This window comes from Salmo trutta, chromosome 29 (assembly GCF_901001165.1).
Source record: "Salmo trutta chromosome 29, fSalTru1.1, whole genome shotgun sequence".
Classification (NCBI taxonomy): Eukaryota; Metazoa; Chordata; class Actinopteri; order Salmoniformes; family Salmonidae; genus Salmo; species Salmo trutta.
In genome coordinates this window covers 44,171,165-44,187,322 of record NC_042985.1, presented here as the reverse complement: position 1 = coordinate 44,187,322, position 16,158 = coordinate 44,171,165, and the positions used below count along the sequence as shown (strand labels likewise).

The 16,158-nt window shown below is 43.6% G+C and overlaps 1 protein-coding gene across 3 annotated transcripts in view; it reads right to left on the bottom strand.

Annotated features, from left to right (window-relative positions):
* Nucleotides 1-16,158, bottom strand: part of tsc1a (TSC complex subunit 1a) — a 38,272-nt gene that overhangs the window by 10,106 nt on the left and 12,008 nt on the right. For 2 of the 3 annotated variants that reach the window (XM_029722305.1, XM_029722308.1), the window contains 7 exons: nucleotides 14,394-14,498; nucleotides 13,525-14,116; nucleotides 13,156-13,226; nucleotides 11,610-11,776; nucleotides 11,100-11,282; nucleotides 4,078-4,188; nucleotides 3,721-3,843 (listed from right to left, as the gene is read on the bottom strand). In XM_029722305.1, coding sequence (XP_029578165.1) covers nucleotides 3,721-3,843; nucleotides 4,078-4,188; nucleotides 11,100-11,282; nucleotides 11,610-11,776; nucleotides 13,156-13,226; nucleotides 13,525-14,116; nucleotides 14,394-14,498 — 1,352 coding nt within the window. The remainder of the gene's footprint in view (nucleotides 1-3,720; nucleotides 3,844-4,077; nucleotides 4,189-11,099; nucleotides 11,283-11,609; nucleotides 11,777-13,155; nucleotides 13,227-13,524; nucleotides 14,117-14,393; nucleotides 14,499-16,158) is intronic. The other variant, XM_029722307.1, reaches the window with a different exon arrangement.

Sequence of the window (16,158 nt, the reverse complement as noted above, 5' to 3'; positions counted from 1 at the left end):
GGCATCTTTGTGTTTTTCCAGAGTCCGTATAAAGGCCTCTTTAGTGTCCTAAGTTTTCATAACTGTGACCTTAATTGCCTACCGTCTTTAAGCTGTTACTATCTTAACGACCGTTCCACAGGTGCATGTTCATTAATTGTTTATGGCTCATTGAACAAGCATGGGAAACGGTGTTTAAACCCTTTACAATGAAGATCTGAAGTTTGGGATTTTATGAATTATCTTTGAAAGACATGGTTGTTTCTTTTTTTGGCTGAGTTTATATTGTCCTTGTGAGAACATGTCACCCTACACATACCATCATTGTTCATAACATTAAGTTACTGGATGAATAATTGTAATTTTTTGGCAGCAGGGTGGAGGCACGTTTCTAATCAAGATATTCATTCGCTAGTTGGTCTTTGGATTGTGTGCAGGTTCACATTATGAGCCCACAATGTCTAGTTAGTATTATGTCGCCTGTCCTCCTGTGGACGTACAGTGACGGAAAAAAGTATTTCATCCCCTGCTGATTTTGTACATTTGCCCAATGACAAAGAAATGATCAGTCTATAATGTTAATGGTAGGTTTATTTGAACAGTGAGACAGAATAACAAAATAATACAGAAAAACACATGTCAAAAATCTTATAAATTGATTTGCATTTTAATGAGGGAAATAAGTATTTGACCCCCTCTCAATCAGAAAGATTTCTGGCTCCCAGGTGTCTTTTATACAGGTAACGAGTTGAGATTAGGAGCACACTCTTAAAGGGAGTGCTCCTAACCACAGCTTGTTACCTGTATAAAAGACACCTGTCCACAGAAGCAATCAATCAATCAGATTCCAAACTCTCCACCATGGCCAAGACCAAAGAGCTCTCCAAGGATGTCAGGGACAAGATTGTAGACCTACACAAGGCTGGAATGGGCTACAAGACCATCGCCAAGCAGCTTGGTGAGAAGGTGACAACAGTTGGTGCGATTATTCGCAAATGGAAGAAACACAAAAGAACTGTCAATCTCCCTCGGCCTGGGGCTCCATGCAAGATCTCACCTCGTGGAGTTGCACTGATCATGAGAACGGTGAGGAATCAGCCCAGAACTACACAGGAGGATCTTGTCAATGATCTCAAGGCAGCTGGGACCATAGTCACCAAGAAAACAATTGGTAACACACTACGCTGTGAAGGACTGAAATCCCGCAAGGTCCCCCTGCTCAAGAAAGCACATATACATGCCCGTCTGAAGTTTGCCAATGAACATCTGAATGATTCAGAGGACAACTGGGTGAAAGTGTTGTGTTCAGATGAGACCAAAATGGAGCTCTTTGGCATCAACTCAACTCGCCGTGTTTGGAGGAGGAGGAATGCTCCCAAGAACACCATCCCCACCGTCAAACATGGAGGTGGAAACATTATCCTTTGATTGGTGTTTTTCTGCGAAGGGGACAGGACAACTTCACCGCATCAAAGGGATGATGGACGGGGCCATGTACCGTCAAATCTTGGGTGAGAACCTCCTTCCCTCAGCCAGGGCATTGAAAATGGGTCGTTGATGGGTATTCCAGCATGACATTGACCCAAAACACACGGCCAAGGCAACAAAGCAGTGGCTCAAGAAGAAGCACATAAGGTCCTGGAGTGGCCTAGCCAGTCTCCAGACCGTAATCCCATAGACAATCTGTGGAGGGAGCTGAAGGTTCGAGTTGCCAAACGTCAGCCTCGTAACCTTAATGACTTGGAGAAGATCTGCAAAGCTGGGTTAAGAATGCCAAACTTGGTGTCCAGAAAGCGGTGTAGGAGCCCCCTCACCTCGTTGAAGGCTGACTTCTTCATGACTGCCGCCGTGTAGTCCGAGTAAATGCGAATATTCCCGGCCGTCGTGGGTGATGGGAGCTGCCTCGCGCTGCCTTATGGAAGACATCCTTCTCCTGAAGGTAGTGGAATTGAACTACTATGGGTCTGGGCGGCTCCCCATTCTTCGGTGCGGACTGTAGGCTTCTGTGCGCAGTGTCAAGGGTGGGGGCGTAATCGAGGCCTAAATTTCCTGTAGCAGTTTAGCTATGGACAGGGTAGGCCGCATTCAGTCTATGGTCTCGAGTCCCTCTCTTATGCCGAAAACGCGACCGTTCCCCCGGCGCTGTCTGTTCTCGAGGTCCTCAACCTTGGAAGTGAGTTTGACGACATCTGATGATAGCCGGGTGACTCGGTCTTCCAGTTTCACCGCTTTGTCGGGAGTAAATATTTGCGCAATCTTCCAGGCTATTCAGACGGGTGTAATGTCTCGCCAAGTCTTCGCTAACGGTGTCGATCTTTATGTTGACCTCGGTGGCGAGAATAGCTATTTGTGCGGATAGGTCAGTGGATAATGACACCACCTTAGCCAGCACAGTCTTTTCAGATTTAATGATAGCCGCCATTACCATGGCTAGGTCGGGGGGGGGGGGGGGGATCAGAGTCCGTGTCAGGTGAGCCCGAGGCATCTGCAGAGGCCTGCTCGTTTGTGGCCTGCGGCCGTTGTCTTTATCTTTTACGATTATAAAGGCCAAAATGTTCCGGGAAAAAAATACATTAGTAAATTGGGTTCGATTCCAAATTAAATGTTACAAAATGAACACGGTGGGGAAGGTGTTGGTCAAGTATTAATAGTAAATTATTCGGAGCACCGAGAAAACGTGTCTTTACATGTTGCTGCTCACCAGTGCCGCGCTGCTCACCAGTGCCCGCCCGAGTCTCTACTTTTATCCAATGTCAAAATATATATATTTAAATTTTTGCTACGTAAGACCGAATCGAGCCGGTCGGTCAAATGTTACTTTTTGACCTAAACACAAACACACTATTAAATTAATCAACTCATCAAGTCTTTCATTATTTGAATCAGTTGTGTTAGTGCTAGGACAAAAAATGAAATGTGCACCCCTTTGGGTCCCCAGGACCAGGACTGGGAAACACTGGTCTATGGTATAAGAGCTGACTTGGCCAACAGAGAAAAGTCAAGAAATGATTATAAAGAGGGATACAGTGATATGATCTTTGATATGAAGAGTTTGAGTCCATAAACTGATGGGTTCTGAGTTCTAAACTTGAAAATATTAAGTATCCTTATTCACGTCACTGAGGGAGGGAGGGGAATGTAGAACGTTTACATTTTGTCAGAATATGTTATTGTTAGACATCAGGGATCCTATGGGGAGGAGTGAGGAATTTGGACAGAGGTCAGGTCAGATTAAGAGAGTAAGAACTGTTATCACTAAAGTTCTGTCTAGCAACAGATGTATTAGCTGTTCAGAGGTGTAAGGAGGAGGCTCAGCATAGGAGGAAGGATTAAAAACTACTGCTTGTGAGAATGTTTTAGTCTGTTAAGCTGTCTGACCCTTTGGGTGAATAAACTTGGTTTGAGCTTTAATAGTTGTCCGTCAGGTTCTAAATAACGGTAAAAACTAACAATGTTTAACAACTTATGTAGATCTTAAACGTTTGGGTAGGAATAAGCAATTTGGCAAAAAATTATTCCACATCACCTTTCTGAGGGTAAGTGGGAGTTACTACCATAGTATGCCTTATCCAATAGTTTCAGATTAACAGACCTGATTCAACTAATCAAAGGCTTGATGAGTTGAATATTAGTGCTACGGCAAACACCCCTTTGGGAAACATGGCGCTTTGGGTTGTTCGTGGACCTGTCTACTTGGTATTGAATATGGTGGGGGGAAGGGGGGGGTAATCCAGCCTCTACCTTACTGCTCTCCGGTCCCAGGCGTTGCACCTCCTGTATTGCCAGCTTGTTGGTCTCTCCCAGCAACAGCAGCTGTTTGTTCAACAAGTACATCTGCTGCTGGAGGTTCTCACTGTTGGTGAGCTGAACAGGGAAAGAGGAAGAGAAAAGCAAAGATTTTTTGGGAGCACAATACTTTTTTGTTTTGTTTGTTCAAATACACTGACCAACAGAATGTTTTTTATTTTGCTCGACTAGCCTATAACTACCTTTCTTCTAGCTTTAAAATGCTATTCTCTCTGAGGAATAAGATAGAGAAATGAAATGTGTAGTTGACTATGCTTAATAATGGCAATAGTTATGTGTTAGTAAGCTCACCTTGAGGGACAGTTGGGTGAGCTGGTGTCCAGTGTTGTATGCCTCATTATTGGCTTTCTGAAGCTCAGCCTCCAGCTCTCCCATGTTGCTTTGGCATTCTTGTAACTCACTCTGTGGACAAAAATCAGAAGTCAGCACCTAGGGACATTTATAAAATGTTGCGTACACACAAAATATGCCCAAAAACAAGCATGCGCCAGTTCACGCAAAAGTTGACATTCATAAAAACTGAAATTGACGTGAAAATGTGATTATCATCACGCAAAGTTTAGTTTCTAAACAGTTGAAGTGTTGCATTGCAAGAAGGCCAAATTAGCCTTGTGCAAATGGGGAATATACAGTGCATTCGGAAAGTATTCAGACCCCTTGACTTTTTCCACATTATAAGGCTGTAACATAACAAAAGTTACAGCCTTATTAATCTACATACAATGCCCCATAATGACAAAGCAAAAACAGGTTTTTAGACATTTGTGCAAATGTTTATAAAATAAAATCCTGAAATATCACATTTACATAAGTATTCAGACCCTTTACTCAGTACTTTGTTGAAGCACCTTTGGCAGTGATTACAGCCTCGCGTCTTCTTGGGTATGACGCTACAAGCTTGGCACACCTGTATTTGGGGAGTTTCTCCCATTCTTCTTCGCAGATCCTCTCAAGCTCAGTCAGGTTGTATTGGGAGCGTTGTTGGACAGCTACTTTCAGGTCTCTCCAGAGATCGTTTGATCCGGTTCAAGCCCAGGCTCTTGCTGGGCCACTCAAGGACATAGAGACATGTCCCGAAGCTACTCCTGCATTGTCTTGGCTGTGTGCTTAGGGTCATTGCACTGTTGGAAGGTGAACTGTCGCCCCAGTCTAAGGTCCTGAGCACTGTTGAACAGGTTTTCATCAAGGATCGCTCTGTACTTTGCTCTGTTCATCTTCCCCTCAAATCCTGACTAGTCTCCCAGTTCCTGCCGCTGAAAAACATCCCCACAGCATGATACTGCCACCACCATGCATCACCGTATGTATGGTGCTAGGTTTCCTTCAGATGTGGCACTTGGCATTCAGGCCAAAGAGTTCAATCTTGATTTCCTTGATTGGCGGAGTGCTGCAGAGATGGTTGTCCTTCTGGAAGGTGCTCGCATCTCTACAGAGGAACTCTGGAGCTCCGTCATAGTGACCATCGGGTTCTTGGTCACCTTCATGACCAAGGCCCTTCTCCCCCGATTGCTCAGTTTGCCAGGGCGGTCAGCTCTAGGAAGAGTCTTGGTGGTACCAAACTTCTTCCATTTTAAGAATGATGGTGGCCACTGTGTTCTTGGGGACCTTCAATGCTGCAGAAATGTTTTGGTACCCTTCCCCAGATCTGTGCCTCGACACAATCCTGTCTCGGAGCTCTACGGACAATTCCTTCAACCTCCTGGCTTGGTTTTGCTCTGATATGCACCGTCAACGGTGGGACATAATATAGACAGGTGTGTGCCTTTCCAAATCATGTCCAATCAATTGAATTTACCACAGGTGGACTCCAAGTTCTTTTTTTATTTTAATAAATTTGCAAACATTTCTAAAAACCTGTTTTCCCTTTGTCATTATGGGTTAGTGTGTGTAGATGAATGCAGCAAACAATTTTATACATTTTAGAATAAGGCTGTAACGTAACAAAATGTAGAGTAACGGGTTTGAATACTTTCCGAACGCACTGCATGATGCCGCTCAAGCTCAATTCAAACAAAAAGTAGTTTTTTTAAACACCTGTGAACACACTGGAATTAGAATGCACTGAAGTGACAGAAAAGAGCATCAACAGCGTGAAATTAGAAAGCAAGTCTATTTATCGCGTCTACGCAAAGCAATGCTACTAAAATGAACGAATACAACGCCCGAATATAGACTGTGCATTGTTACGTCTGGAATTGACATGTTTAACTTCCAGTGCCAATAACACATATCTGAAAGCAATAACGTTATACCTACCCTGTGCTGAATTTGATCACAGGCATACAGTGCCTTCAGAAAAAAAACACACCCCTTGACTCATTCCACATTTTGTTGTTAGAGCCTGAATTCAAATGATCAAATTGATCTCTCACCCATCTAAGCACAATACCCCAGAATGTGAAAGTGAAAAGTGGTTTCTATAAATTTTTGCAAATGTATTGAAGATGAAATACAGAAATCTAATTTACCTAAAGTATTCACACCCCGGACTCAATACTTTGTATAAGCACCTTTGGCAGCGATTACAGCTGTGAGTCTCTGGGTAAGTCGAAGCGCTTTCCACACCTGGATTGTGCAAAATTTACCCATTACCGTAAATTCCAGACTATAAGCCGCAACTTTTTCCCAGGCTTTGAACCTCGCGGCTTAAACAATGACGCGGCTAATATATGGATTTTTCCCGCTTTCAATTTTTTGCCCCCAAAAAAAACACATTCTGTGACGTGCTCAGTTTTTTGGCGGCATGAAGCTTTCATTAGACCAATGAAATTGCCGAACGGGTTAAGGTCAAACAATATTTTTTGTTCACTGTTTAGATTAAATCGAGCGCTCTCAAACTTCCCATCATTCTGATTACGGTAGTCAGTTGTCACCCTCATCATGGCAAAGACACGGAGAAATGCATATGATGCAGCTTTCAAGTTGAAGGCGATTGATCTGGCTGTTGGAAAAGGAAATCGAGCTGCTGCACGGGAGCTTGGTATTAATGAGTCGATGATAAGACGTTGGAAACAGCAGCGTGAGGAACTGACTCAGTGCAAAAAGACAACTAAAGCTTACTGTTCATTTTTTATTACAAGCCGTGTTTCGTTAAAGCCTGTGTAAAGTTCATTTGCTTCAATGTGCCGGTAGGCACCTGCGGCTTATAGACATGTGCTGCTTATTTATGTTCAAAATAGTTTTTTTTAAATTCAGTGGGTTCAGGTGCGCTTAATAGTCCGGAAATTACGGTATTATTTTCAAAATTCTTCAAGCCCTGTCAAATTGGTTGTTGATCATTGCTCAACACAAACACTTAGGTCTTGCCAAATATTTTCAAATAGATTTAAGTCAAAAGTGCAACTTGCCACTCAGGCCTTGTGTTTTAGGTTATTGTCCTGCTGAAAGTTGAACTCATCTCAGTGTCTGTAGAAAGCAGACTAAACCAGGTTATCATCTAGAATTTTGTCTGTGCTTAGTTTCTTTCTATCCTGAAAAATTCCCCAGTCCTTAAAGATTTTAAGCATACACATAACATGGTGCAGCCACCACTATGCTTGACAATACATAAAATGGTACTCGGTAATGTGTTGTATTAGCCCCAAGCAACACTTTGCTTTAAGGGGAAAAAGTTAACTTCTTTGCCACATTTTTGGTAGTATTACTTTAGTGCCTTGTTTCAAACATTATGCATATTTTTTGTACAGGTTTCTTTTATTTTTTTTTTAACCCCTTTTTCACAATTATGATTTTGTCTCATCGCTGCAACTCCCTAACGAGCTCGGGAGAGGTCAAGGTCGAGTCATGCGTCCTCCAAGCCGTACTGCTTAACCCAAAAGCCAGCTGCACCAATGTGTCGGAGGAAACACCGTTCAACTGGTGCCCGGCCCGCCACAAGGAGTCGCTAGAGCGCAGTGAGCTCAGTAAAGCCCCCCTGGCCAAACCCTCCCCTAATATGGACGACACTGGGACAATTGCGCGCCGCCCTATGGGACTCCCGGTCACCCCAGGCTGTAGTGACGCCGCACAACTGCGTTGCATGGCCTTACACCACTGCGCCACTCTGGAAGCCAGGATTCCTTTTCACTGTCAATTAAGGTTAGTATTGTGGAGTAACTACAATGTTGAACAATCATAAGTTCTCTCCTATTACAGCCATTAAAAACTCTAATTTTTTTAAAGTCACCATTGGCCTCATGGTGAATCCCTGAGCAGTTCTTCCTCTCTGGCAACAGAGTTTGGAAGGACAAATCAAATGTTATTTGTTACATACATCGAATACAACAGGTGTAGACCTTACAGTGAAATGCTTACTTACAAGCCCTTAACCAACAATGCTTAAGTTAAAAAATAAAACGGAAGCAGTAAAATATTCAAGCGAGGCTCTATACAGGGGGTACCGGTACAGAGTCAATGTGCAGGGGCACCAGTTAGTCGAGGTAATTGAGGTAATATGTAGGTAGAGTTGAAGTGATTATGCATAGACTATAAACAGAGAGTAGCAGCAGCGTAAAAGAGGGGTCTGGGTAGTCCTTTGATTAGCTGTTCAGGAGTCTTATGGCTTGGGGGTAGAAGCTTTTAAGAAGCCTTTTGGACCTCGACTTGGCGCTCCAGTACCGCTTGCCGTGCGGTAGCAGAGAGAACAGTCTATGACTAGGGTGGCTTGAGTGACAATTTTTAGGGCCTTCCTCTGACACTGCATGATAAAGAGGTCCTGGATGACAGGAAGCTTGGCCCCAGGCCTACCACTGTTGTGTCATCGGCAAACTGATGGTGTTGGAGTCGTGCCTGGCCGTGCAGTCATGAGTGAACAGGGAGTACAGGAGGGGACTGAGCACGCACCCCTGAGGGGCCCCTGTGTTGAGGATCAGCGTGGCGGATGTTTGTTCCCTACCCTTGCCACCTGGGGGGCAGCCCGTCAGGAAGTCCAGGATCCAGTTGCAGAGGGAGGTGTTTAGACTCAGGGTCCTTCGCTTAGTGATGAGCTTTGAGGGCACTATGGTGTTGAACGCTGAGCTGTAGTCAATGAATAGCATTCTCACATAGGTGTTACTTTTGTCCAGGTGGGAAAGGGAAGTGTTAAGTGCAATAGAGATTGTATCTGTGGATCTGTTGGGGCGGTATGCAAATTAAAATGGGTCTAGGGTTTCTGGGATAATGGTGTTGATGTGAGCCATGACCAGCCTTTCAAAGCTCTTCATGGCTACAGACGTGAGTGCTACGGGTCGGTAATCATTTAGGCAGGTTACCTTAGTGTTCTTGGGCACAGGGACTATGGTGGTCTGCTTGAAACATGTTGGTATTACAGACTCAGACAGGGCGAGGTTGAAAATGTCAGTGAAGACACTTGCCAGTTGGTCAGCACATTCTCGGAGTACACGTCCTAGTAATCTGTCTAGCCCTGCGGCCTTGTGAATGTTGACCTGTTTAAAGGTCTAACTCACATCGGCTGCGGAGAGCGTGATCACATTCGTCCAGAACAGCTGGTGCTCTCATGCATGTTTCCGCGTTACTTGCCTCGAAGCAAATATAGAAGTAATTTAGCTAGTCTGGTAGGTTCGTGTCAATGGGCAGCTCATAAATGTGCTTCCCTTTGTAGTCTGTAATAGTTTACAAGCCCTGCCACATCCGATGAGCGTCAGAGCCGGTGTAATACGATTCGATCTTAGTCCTGTATTTACGCTTTGCCTGTTTGATGGTTTGTCTGAGGGCATAGCGGGATTTCTTATAAGCTTCCGGGTTAGGAGTCCCGCTCCTCGAAAGCGGCAGCTCTACCCTTTAGCTCAGTGCAGATGTTGCCTGTAATCCATGGCTTCGGGTTGGTGTATGTTAGGTTAACTGTATATTTTTAGTGACTGGGTGTATTGATACGCCATCCAAAGTGTAATCAATAACTTCACCGTGCTCAAAGGGCTGTTCAATGACTGGTAAATGGGTAAAAATAAAGATATGAAAATGGGTTCCCTAATTTAGGAGGCATTAGAAAACCTTCCCGGTCTTTGTGTTTGAAATTCCCTGCTCGAATGAGGGACCTTACAGATAATTATATGTGGGATACAGAGATGAGGTAGTCATTCAAAAATCATGTTAAACAGTTATTGCACACAACGAGTCCATGCAACTTATTCTGTGACTTGTTAAGCAAATGTTATTATGAACTTGCCATAACAAAAAGGGCTTATCGACGCAAGACATTTCAGCCTTTCATTTTTAATTGATTAGTGAACATTTAAAAAAAAACATAATTCCACTTTTACATCATGGGCTATTATTGTGTGTAGGCCAGTGACCAAAAAACCCTAATTTTATCCATTGTATTAATGCCTACATTTTAAAATGTAACAAAAAATTGTTTATTTAACCTTTATTCAACTAGATAAAGTCTTTGCATTTTAAAATAATTAGAAATAAGAATCTATTATTTATTTATTTTATTTCCATGATCATTGCAGAATAAATTCCTCACTCGCAAAATAGCCTATAGGCCTACAACAAGTTAGGATAGGCTACCATTCGTCCCATCTCTCATTTAATTAAGCCTATTAGAAAGGCTATTATAATTTCTAGTTGTAGAGTGAGGTTTTACATACAGCAGAATTTAACAGGTGAACACACAGTTGATATTTTGCATTCAAGTGTGTAGGCTACCATTAGGTCTACTGTAGTTTGTTTTACAAGTAGACAATGTTTCAGAATTCGCAAGCAGTGCAGCATATTTAGGTTTGGGAAAAAGTAAATGCAAAACATTATTGAATTCAAACGATCTGTTCACTGGTCCACAACAATTTGCAATTGTTTTTGTCTTTCATTAACGGTCAAAACGGCAAATGTCACTGCAAAAGAAAACATTCTGCCAACACCTGCCATGGCCATTTCCTTTAGATACTGTTGTGGCCCAATTCCAATACCTCCATAGAAGGCATAGACAGCAACTAAGGAAGTTATTGTCACCATAAAAGGTGAATGATGTACGTTTTTCAGGCAGAGTTATAATGCTCGTTCACGCTGCCACAGTTTCACGAAAGGTCTGATTTAAATCGGGAAACATGCCTATGTATGGCATGCACCAAGTTAATAAATCTCAATACTTTTGTGCGTGCAGTCTTTTCAGAAATGGTACACGTAGATATTTAGTGTAAAATGTATGCGTCGGTTATACATGAGGCTCCTGGACATCAGTAAAAAAAAAATATATACAGACCCCCTCCTGAAAAGATGCAAGTCCTGGTTATAAGGCGGTTGATTCATAAAAATAAGATCGGTTAAATGAATTACATTCACTCCTGTGTTAAAGTGGTACTGTGTACTATATGTGGTTATTAATCTGTGTTCACCTGCAGCTTCTGAGCCTTGGATAGGTACAGGTCATGGCCCTGCTGTAGCTGTTGGAATTGACTGTGGAGGCAAGCCGTCACAGTGTCTCCATCCTCCTTCAGGCGCCTGTAGCGCTGCTGCTCCTCCACCAGACTGGCCTGCAGAGACTGGATCTCTATGTCCTGCAGCTTCAGCTGGGCCTTCTACAACCAAATAAAATCACAACACACCTTACAGTAAAACAAAAATTCAAGTGATACAAAAACAAGCAGGCCATACATTTTTCTTATAAAAATATGTCAACCACCGCTCCCACATCAACCGAAAGAACCTCATACTCATGTTCATTAGGCACCAATATGAACCGCTCGTTTTCTTTTTTCCCATTGCAAAACATTTTGCTACAGGGTGCACTAATGAATACGACCCTGGTAGACAACATGCATGCTTTAATTTCCAAAAATAAGTTATGTTCTATTCGGGATTCAATGGCTTCTGACTGGGCAGGGAGTGCAAGGTTTTTAGTTAACCATTGAGTTGTTTTGCTCTTCCATGGCGGTGGCGTTGATGATGCGGCGGAGCAGACGGCGGTTGCGGATGGCGTGCTGCTCTCTCTTGTAGCGCTCGTACAGGAGCTGGTTCTGGAGCAGGAGCACCTGACTGCGCAGCGTGTGCAGCTCGTCCAACGGTGTGGTGCCTGTCGAGAGGACACGGGAGCAAAATGTTGGACTATTTAATATTACGTTTATATTATTACTTTTTCAAACTCATTTTTTCAAGACCATGTTATTCATCTCAACAGAAAACTAGATATTAGTACTGTGGTATCTAAAACTGTTCAAATTATACTGAACAAAAATATAAACGCAACATGTAAAGTGTTGGTCCCATTTTTCAAGAGCTTAAATAAAAAGTCTCAGATTTTCCATATGCACAAAAAGCTTATTTCTTTCAACTTTTGTGCAGATTTTGTGCTGGGGACAATAAAAAGCAACAAATGTGCAATTTTGTCAAACACCACAATGCCACAGATGTCTCAAGTTGAGGGAGCGTGCAATTGACATGTTGACTGCAGGAATGTCCAACAGAGCTGTTGCCAGATAATTAAATGCTAATTTCTCTACCATAAGCAGCTTCCAATGTCATTTTTGAGAATTTGGCAGTACGTGCAACAGGCCTCACAACCGCAGACCAAGTGTAATCACTCCAGACCAGGTACTCCACATCCGGCTTCTTCACCTGCGGGATCGTCTGAGACCAGCCACCCGGACTGCTGATGAAACTGAGGAGTATTTCTATCTGTAATAAAGCCCTTTTTGTGGGGAAAAACACATTTTGATTGGCTGGGCCTGGCTCCCTAGTGGGTGGGCCTGGCTCCCAAGTGGGAGACCTCCCAGGCCCACCCATGGCTGTGCCACTGCCCAGTCAAATCCTAATTTATTTATTTCAATTGACTGATTTCCTTATATGAACTGTAACTCAGTAAAATAGTTAAAATTGTTGAATGTTGTGTTTATATTTTTGTTCAGTATAGATCAAAACGAAATGGTACTGCATATTGCATAGATTTTAAGCATTAAGCATGCACTGCATGCATAGATTATCTCAAAAGACCTTTAACATTTGACTCCATAGCAAAGGGTAAGAAACAATGAGATACAGTGGCTCTCAGATTCTGATCACATAGTAAGCCAAATTCCATTGGATTGAATAGGTCAATCTAATTAATATTAGACTGGAGAGTTTAGAGGACAGAAACACAAGGACAGGTTGATCCACAGACACTCATGGCAGTTCCCCTAGGTACAGATCTATGATCAGCTCCCCCTCCCCCAATCCTAGCCTTAGTGGGTGAATAGCAAAACTGACCCAAGATCAGCGTTTAGGGTCAACTTCACCCTACTCCATATTTTACAGCTGATATGTAGCTTTTCAAAGAAGATACAGGTAGGAACCTGCTAGAAAAAAACCTGCATAAACCGACAAATAGAGAGATGGATGCGGTAGAATGGAGAGCGCAGACAGGAAAAAAAGGATAGTCTCATCCTCTCCCCCATCATAGCGTAGTGGCAATACCTTTCGCTTTCATACTCTGTTGTTTACCTCCAAAGTGTGTCCAGTCTACTGACTTGTTTGGTATGGGCAATCTATAACAAGAACACACACAGTACAGAGGAGTGTGAGGAAAGATCACAATGAAGGGTCAATAACAGACACCGACAGACATAGTACGGCACACCAAACAGCCAGGTCATGAGCACTTCATAACGATGCACAGATAGACCCACTACCAGTGAATCATGAAATCACACATGAGAGAGCAATAACATGGATGGAGTACTAGTCTATGGAAGGAATTGGCTTGCCCGGCCAGACTTCCATAAAGGGGTCGTCGTCCATACAGACAGAGTAGCGAAACACACTCAGCCAGCCATGACCTCTCACCTCTTGAGCACTTTTTCATAGGCCTCGTTGCCGTGCTGAATGAGGCGATCCAGGACCTCCAGCGGGGACATTGCCGCCATCTCGTCCCCTTCCTCCTCCCCCTTGCTTGCGTTCCTCTCCCCCTCGTCGCCAGCGACCCTCTGCGTCAGTGCCACCGAAGTCTTCCTCCCCACAAACAGAGAGGCAGCCCTGGGCAGGGCCAGCTCAAACAGAGGCTCGTAGACGGGGTTAACAGGGTCCCTGAAGATACTGGGGGAGGAGAACAGGCCATACTTTGCCAGACCAGAGCCCCCCTCCTCCTCAGCCCTGTAGGGGCTCTGAGAAGTGCTAAATCCGGTCAGCAGGTTGTCGATGGGGGTGAAGCACGGCCGGAAGGACCAGGGGAGCTGCTGATCTCCTCCCCCCGCCGAGCACTCGCTCTTGTCGGGTGTGGAGACCAGGCGCTGGGCCTCCCTGTTTAGGCTCTGGTTGGAGGTGGTGAGGAGCAGCTCCTTCTCCTGAGGCCCAGTCAGTGTCTCTGTAGTGCTGTAGAAAGAGCGGTCTGCCTTGTGCTTCTGCTCAGTCAACTTCAGGAGCTCCTCTGTGATGGCATCTGACCAGGGAGAAGAGCGTATGGAACAAATCAATGCTTTTCACACCGACTGAACACAAGTGGTTTTCATGGGAAGATATTCATACCGTAGTAGGTTTGGGGGGATTTAATGAGCCCTGGTGTGAAGTTTCCCTTTGGTACAGATCAAGGATTGGCTTCCCCTCCTGCAATCCTAACCTTAACCACTAGTGAGGAAAATGGAAAAACTGACCAAAGACCACTGGTATAGGGGCAACTTCACCCTACACCACTTAATGAATTGGGAAAAACCATTCACCCTCGTCATGTTCATTCTCCATCCTTTGAATGTCCAGATCCTGCTCTTTGATAAAGTCCGACAGCTCGGTCAACGACATGGTCTTCACACTCTCACCAGCAGCACCTGACAAAGAGCATAGAGAGTGCTTAGTTCCAGACCTGGGTTCAAATAGTATTTGTTTTCCTTCAAATATTTCAGCTGCGCTAGATTGAGCTTGCCTCAATGGAACTAATGGAATAGTAGCAAAAGTGCAAACCCTGCCCATCTGGATACTCTAGACAGGCTCAATCAAACAAAAAGTATTCCAAAGACAAGCAATACCATTTCAACCCAGGTCCCGTCAACGCCACCTCTATTCTATAATGGTCTCGGGTGATGCCTTTATTTACAGCAAAGGTCAAGTAAAACCCAACAATTGGGGAGGAAACGAGTCATTTTAGGCAATAAATAGTAGTGATATGGGGGGGGGGGAATCTATAGTCACATATCGCAATATTATCTTTTAACAATATTATATTGATATTTGACTCCAACTTAATATATAATAACACATGTTTTGCTGCTGTAGGTAGCATTTGCTAGTGCTAGTCGGCTGTACCTGCGCCAAAACTCCAGTATTCTAAATCCTATAGCTTATTCTACATCGTTTTAAATAGTGAGCCAACATGTTTTCAACACTTATTTCAGAGTGATCAAAACTCATTTTCTCATGCTCATCTCTTTGCAGAAGAGATATTGTGAGCCATATATTTGGAAGAAATAAATACAAGTCTAGTATCGAATCGCAATACCCATCGTATCGGAACCTAAGTATTGTGATAATATCGTGTCATGAGGGCCCTAGCAATTGCCAGCAATAATAAAATAGGCTAGAAATCTGGTCTAGTGAACGATCGCTTATAAGAAGAGGACATTGTTCTTAACTCCTTACACTTGTGGGAATTGGCCTATATGGACAGGGCTACATTGAAATATTTCTTACAGAAGAAATATGTAAAGTACAGTGGGGCAAAAAAGTATTTAGTCAGCCACCAATTGTGCAATTTCTCCCACTTAAAAAGATGAGGCCTGTAATTGTCATCATAGGTACACGTCAACTATGACAGACAAAATGAGAAAAAAAAAAATCCTGAAAATCACATTGTAGGATTTTTTATGAATTTATTTGCAAATTATGGTGGAAAATAAGTATTTGGTCACCTACAAACAAGCAAGATTTCTGGCTCTCACAGACCTGTAACTTCTTTAAGAGGCTCCTCTGTCCTCCACTCGTTACCTGTATTAATGGCACCTGTTTGAACTTGTTATCAGTATAAAAGACACCTGTCCACAACCTCAAACAGTCACACTCCAAACTCCACAATGGCCAAGACCAAAGAGCTGTCAAAGGACACCAGAAACAAAATTGTAGACCTGCACCAGGCTGGGAAGACTGAATCTGCAATAGGTAAGCAGCTTGGTTTGAAGAAATCAACTGTGGGAGCAATTATTAGGAAATGGAAGACATACAAGACCACTGATAATCTCCCTCGATCTGGGGCTCCACGCAAGATCTCACCCCGTGGGGTCAAAATGATCACAAGAACGGTGAGCAAAAATCCCAGAACCACACGGGGGGACCTAGTGAATGACGTGCAGAGAGCTGGGACCAAAGTAACAAAGCCTACCATCAGTAACACACTACGCCGCCAGGGACTCAAATCCTGCAGTGCCAGACGTGTCCCCCTGCTTAAGCCAGTACATGTCCAGGCCCATCTGAAGTTTGCTAGAGAGCATTTGGATG